The 6708-nt window shown below is 33.5% G+C and overlaps 1 protein-coding gene and 1 pseudogene across 1 annotated transcript; both read left to right on the top strand.

Moving 5' to 3' along the window:
• Positions 1–636: 636 nt before the first annotated feature.
• Positions 637–1756, top strand: LOC112694166 (tigger transposable element-derived protein 6-like). The gene is made up of 2 exons (XM_025569557.1): positions 637–867; positions 1082–1756. The coding sequence occupies exons 1-2, from the start codon at positions 637–639 to the stop codon at positions 1754–1756; spliced, it is 906 nt and encodes a 301-aa protein (XP_025425342.1).
• Positions 1757–5755: 3999 nt separating this feature from the next.
• On the top strand, positions 5756–6331 carry LOC112694165 (annotated as a pseudogene).
• The last annotated feature ends 377 nt before the right edge of the window (positions 6332–6708 follow it).

Here is a 6708-nt window from a genome sequence, read left to right as displayed (position 1 = left end):
ATAATGCTAATATCAAAACCTGTAAAACTACAGCTAAACCTGTAATTACATTTATTACTTTTCCGCAAAATGCTTGAGACTTGAGAACATATGTGATATACTTGTGATTTTTCAAAATAATGTTGATAGCATATAGTATATATGTAGTATGTGCAGTAAAACCTCTTTATAACGTACCCTCTGTTAGCTGAAATCCTCCTTATAACGGAAAATGTCAATAGTCCCGATTCAAATAATATATGAAATTGACCTCTTTAAGACGGAATCTCTACAAAACGGAAACGGAAAATGTTCGTAATCCAATTAATAAAAATACTCTCTGTTAAACGGAAAATAGAATTATTTAAAGATAAATTACATTTACATAAGTATAAACTATATGTATAAAATATATTTATATATATATATATATATGTGTTTGGTAACTAGATAATCTAAACTTTATCAATATCTGAGATATCATTCGACGGTATCGTTTCATGATTGTCATACTAATTTGTTTATTATTAAAAATTAGATATGTATGTATTTTTGTTAATATGAACTGCCCAGTCGTCTTTTTTCTGTCGAAATGTTCATATCATTTAGTAAACGTGCAGTGCTTACCCTCTGTTTTATCGTTGTTATTTCGTTAATATGCTACGTACAGCTCTGACTTTGTCCGATAAAGTTAAACTAATCGAGTTGAAAGAGACACAAAAACTAAGTACGAAGGAACTTATTACTAAATTTAAATGTGGAAAAACTCAAGTTTACGACGCGATAAAAAATAAAGAAAAGATTATAGATGAATGGGTGAATAGCAAAAACTCGGGAAAGAGTAAAAGAGTGAAAACTCCTTCATATGAACAAATTGACCCTAGAGTTGTATGAGTGGTTTGTCAGCATTCGGTCAAAAAATTTGCTAATTTCCGGTCCAATTATACAAACAGAAGCTATGAAATTGGCTGAAAAAATGAATGTCAAATATTTCAAGGCTTCGAACAGTTGGCTAGAAAAATTTATAAAGAGGCATGACATTGTTTGGAAACAAGTTAGTGGTGAGGCTAATGATGTTAATCAAGAAATTGTGGTGGAGTAGAAGCAAAAATTATCAAGACTCATTGCTGGATATGAAGCAAAAGACGTGTACAATGCTGACGAAACGGGTCTTCTTTTCAGAGGTATTCCTACTAAGTCACTAGTACTGAAAAGTGAGTCTTGTTCTGAAGGGAAAAAAGCAAAGGATCGCATAACAGTGCTCATGTGCGGTAGTATGGCTGAAGAAATTAGGAAGCCATTGGTAATTGGCAAGCCTAAAAAACTACGGTGTTTTAAGAACATGGGCATTTCTTCATTACCTGTCATATGGAAATTTAATAAAAAAGCCTGGAAGACAACAGAGATAATGGAGCAGTGGTTGCGTTATTTTAACGCAGATATGCGATCTCAGAATAGAAACGTCCTAATATTCTTAGATAATGCTGCATGTCGCCCAAAGATCGAGCTATCTAATACGAAAATGTTTATGCTGCCCCCAAATACCACATCGATTACCCAACTAATGGATCAAGGAGTGATTTACACGTTCAAGTCTTACTATTGTAAGTTTTTGCTACAATCGTTATTATGCATGATGGATAATTGTTCTTCAGCTCATCTGTTCCCTAAATCGATAAGTATTTTGGATGCTGTCAACTGGATAGCGTTGGCTTGCGATAATGTAAAGGCTGAATGCGGCAAAATTGTTTTCGTAAAACCTAGTTCTTTCAAATGATGGAACCAATACCAATGGTATAGATTTACCAGAAAATGCTTTGAAAAATATTAATGAGGAATGCGTTATAGCCAATGTTGATGTAGAAGATTTTTAGAAGTAAAAAACGATTATAATGATAATAGTGAGACCAACGATGAGCCAAAAATAAAAGATTTTAAAACTACAATCTTAGAAGAATTACAAAAGTTTTCAGCCACCATTTCAAATTCAAATCTATTAGAACTCACTACAAAAGCCCGATAATGTACTGAACGTGCTGCTCTTAAACACAAAAAACAATCAAATATTAAAAACTATTTTTCTTAATTATAAAAAAGGTACAAATATTACTTTTATTTTTTTTAATATTATACACAAAACAAATTTAAATATTAAGTCATATATAATATCTTATTGTATAAATTTACGTTTTACGAGGTATTTACCTGAAATATAATTTTTTTAACACATAGGTACACATACATACATTCTTAAACACTTTTTTTTTTACTTTTTTAAGACGGAAAACTTTTTAAAATGGAAAAATTGTTGGTCCCAAGCGATTCCGTTATAAAGAGGTTTTACTGTATACCCTAAGGGGAACACCATTGTATATATGTATGTATGTATGTATGTATACATGTACACGTAGTGATTAAACGACATGTCGTATTTTTGTCGTTATCCTTTCTGTCTCCGGTCACATATATACCTATATAATATATATCGTAAAATAAATTAATAAGTTACACGCAATTTTAGTGCCCCCCCCCCCCCCGTTTTATGTGGACGGGCACAAATCTAATAGATATTTAACATAATTTTATTGCAAACACGTTTTTATTGTCATTTAATGCATTTCAATATTTTCAATAGCAAATATTTATATTAGACGTATACATGTACATCTAATTTTTATCATTTCCATCGTATACACATTATGGCACTGTACAGTATCATGCTTGGGCTTAGCCCCCCAAATATTTTAATAGTACTCCCAAAATCGAAATTTTGTTATAAATTTCGTAAAATAAGGAATGATAAAAAACTATTTACAATACCAATTAGGTCGGCTACTTGAGAAAGAAGTTTCAGTGCAAATTGGCTAAGGACATCGTTGGTTCAAGATAGGTTCAGCGATTTTTCAATACTATATATCGAAAAAATATATATATATATATATATATATATATATATATATATATATATATATAAAGCGATGATATTTTGAATATCTTTGCTGATACAAATAGATATTTGTCATTAAAATAAAATATTGATTATTTTTAAATATATTTTATTTTGTGTTTTTTTAACACAATTTAAACATATCTATATTTTTAACAGTAATAAGTTTTAGTTGTGCATGGAAAGAGGGTATTGGGGCGAAGCTCTTGCGGGTTATTTTACTCTGAATTATTATAGCATGAATTATTGAACCGGACCAAACCGACGATTCAATAGTTTTTGTATGTTAGGACCGTTCTAGACCGGACCATGTAGAGCACTATCAGCGCGTAAACGTACCCGTGGCATCATCGGTGGCAAACACTTTTCTAGCGCAACTGTTGCACGCGGCAGCTTTTACATTTCTCCGGGCGACATTTAGGCACGTTTGGTTAGGTTCGGAAACGGACATCCGTAAAAATCGGTTCACGATCGCTGCCGATGGATGACACACGCACCGGACGGCCTCGAGAATTTCAAGACGAACAATGCGAATGCGTATCATGATCGCGCGCGCTGTAGCGATGATAAACGCGCGACTACGAATCGTCTTTTGGCCACGAGCTACGTTATCAATGCGCGATGTCGTCGTTTTTACAACGACCCACACGTCCTCGAAGGGGTTAGATTACGGCTCGCGTTGTCCCGGCACGACTCGTACGCATCGTAATGAAAATACAGTCATTTCAATTTGCGAGACACTCGAACACGACTGCACCGTGAGTAGGGTTCGCCCCGATCATCGAGATAACCCAATCGCAAACCCCTTATACGCATACATGTATATGTACACACGTATTATGTACACGAAACCCTTTGTCCTTATATTCTATTCGTGGCCGTTACGGCACGAGGTGCATTATTTTAATCATTCTAACGGTGTACAAATATTGAAATATACGACCTGCGATTCTATAGGACATGTGCGTACCGTTGTTTGTTTTCGCGAGCATTGGACGGAAGACGTCAAGTGTTCGTATAATACGATATCGATATGGATCTTGAGTGCTTCCCTGGAGAGACCGTCCCCGGCGGATATGTACATAAACATCATGGCGAACGTGCGCAGTGTAGCCGGACGACGTAAACATAGTTTTCCAGAAACGAGACGACAATTAATATTCAGATCGTAGCGCATCGCATTTAAACGACGTTTGTTTATCGCGAACCTAAAGAGATGATCGAATGTGTTTGCACATGCGGATCAAAGTGAATGACCACTTGTCGGTACGATCGATGGCTTTCAAATGTTTCCATAAAGACCATCGCCCATGGTTTTTGAAGACGCGACTCGCCGTTAAATGTTTAAATATCTTGACGACCATGCCCGAATAATGTTTCCTCTTCAAAGAGAGGATTCCTCAAATGTGAAAGATAATCATATTGGTTGAAGTAACTACCGATGGAATGCGAACGGTTCGAATAAAGATCACCAGACATAATTGTTGTGGCTGCAATACGATTGCGCGCGGTCCTTATCAACGGTACCTATTTAGGTGTACGATTGCGCGTGCTAAATTATTTTTGCTTCTAAGCAACGTTGCCAAATATACAGATTATAGGTGCATGGTAAATATCCGATTAGATTCCGATTGTGGTGATCCGTACATTACTTATTACTTAATATCGCCGATACCAGACAAACTTTCCATCACTAAGAAGTAGATAATTTTATTTAGATCATACTTTTATCTTTATTGTAAATTCCCTCACATGTACAAATATACCTAAACTATGATCTCGCATTGTATGTCTATACGTATTTACTGAAATGTCAGTTGTGTTCGTGTTCCTGTTTTAGCTGTCAACGTATATTTTTCGCGTTGTTAACAATTTATAATTAATTTTTTTAAATGGAAAATAAAATTTTCATATGATAATAAGTTCAGAAAGGGGGAGTGATTTGTTAGTGGTGAAGAAACACAAATTTCGACACATCAGACAGCGGGCAGATGAAAATAACAGATGGAGGTGCTGTAAAAAACAGTGTACTTGTACAGTCTTAATGACAAGTGACAATAAAACAATGATAGAAATTGCTGGTGAGCATAACCACCTTGTAGATTCTACTCAAAAATCGAAAGGCAAGTTCTAAGGGAAAACTGTAAACGTAAAGCTACAAGTTCCATAGCTACCCGGCCAATAAAAATAATTAGTAGTCAACTTATAAATAGCGTGAGTACCGAGTTAGAATATAATGATATAAAATCAGTTAGAAAGGCTATGTATATTCAACGAAGAAAAAACTTTCCTCCTTACCCTTCATCTTAAGAAAATGCCATTACGCAACTGAACGAATTACAAAATGAAGATTTTTTAATGTTTAGAGGGAAAAAATTTATACATTTACCCAATGATTGCACTTTTATTTGCTTAACAACTGAAGAGAATCTTCAATGTTTGACAAGTTGCACAGTTATATTTTCGGACGGAACATTCGACTATGCTCCAAAATTTTTTTTGCAATTATACACCATTCATGGCTATAAAAACGGTGTTTACGTACCTTTGGTATACTTTTTTTTTAAAGGATAAATTTAAAAAATTTAAATATTTAATTAATATATGTGAAAAACAATCACTACTTTTTAAAATTGAAATATTACACATTGATTTTGAAATTGGTGCTATTCAAGCAACAAAAGGAGTTTTTCCTGATGTCAAAATTAAAACATGCCGTTTTCACTTAGGACAAGCTTGGTGGCGCAAAGTAAGTTGAATCAATATGAATATTTTTAGAAATAATTAATCAAAATCAATTTTCAGATTAATGGCAATACAAAGCTAAGAATGGCATACAGCGATCAAAAGAACGATTTAAAATTATGGCTTAAATCATTTTTTGGACTTTCTTTCATCGCTCCAGATGACGTGGAGGATGCTTTTGTAAAGCTTATAAGTACGTGTCCAAATATTACAGATGGACAATTTTTTCTGACTATGTTTTAGAGACGTATGTTGAACCTGGTTGTTTATTTCCACCTATTTTGTGGGCTGAAACGCCATCACTAAATCCTAGATATATATTTACTAATAAGTCAAAAAAAAATATTGTTTACTATATTCATACATTTCAGAACTAAAAACGGGGCTGAAAGTTTCCATAGAACATATAACTCCCAGTTTACTAGTGCTCATCCTCCGACATCTGTTGTTATAAGTACGCTTATGGAAACTCAGGCAGAAACCGTCACTAAATTATCAACCATTTCCAAAGGAAAAATCAAGCCAAAATCAAATGAAAAACTAAAAATAATCGAATTTGTGAGTAAACAATACGATCAATATCTAAAAAATAAAACACCAGAAAACTTATTTAAGTATTTAGCCATAATTGGAAATAGGTATCAGGGCTTTAAAATTTAAATTTTTTTCGATATCTATTCGAATATTTTATATTATTTTATTACAACAATTTTTTTATTGAATTAGACTGAGTGTGAATATAAAGTATCTGTTATTTTTTGTAACTATTTGTACTATTTAACCTAACAACATATACGACAAATAACAAATTTTTTTTTTAATTTTTTTTAATAATAATAATTATTTTAAATTTTAATAATAAATTGGCAACGTCGCATCCAATTTCACGCGCAATTGTACGCTTTTGAATAGTCAAAAGCGTGTTCTTTGTTATTCCGGCACCCCGCGCAATCGTATGCCCAAAAAGGTAAAACGCGCGCAATCGTACTCCACCGAATTGTTGTAGGAGAATATTAGTTTAAACAGATGTTTAACGG

Source organism: Sipha flava, unplaced genomic scaffold, assembly GCF_003268045.1.
Source record: "Sipha flava isolate LNK unplaced genomic scaffold, YSA_version1 124_pilon_pilon, whole genome shotgun sequence".
In the NCBI taxonomy this organism is placed as follows: Eukaryota; Metazoa; Arthropoda; class Insecta; order Hemiptera; family Aphididae; genus Sipha; species Sipha flava.
The sequence above is the reverse complement of the archived record's forward strand: the minus strand, read 5'-3'. Positions and strand labels throughout refer to the sequence as shown.

Bases quoted from the DNA above. Each gene is read 5' to 3' on its own strand.
- LOC112694166 (XM_025569557.1), top strand. From the start codon at position 637: ATGCTACGTACAGCTCTGACTTTGTCCGATAAAGTTAAACTAATCGAG. The intron at 868-1,081 runs GTATGAGTGGTT...GTGGTGGAGTAG, and splicing joins AACAAATTGACCCTAGAGTT to AAGCAAAAATTATCAAGACT.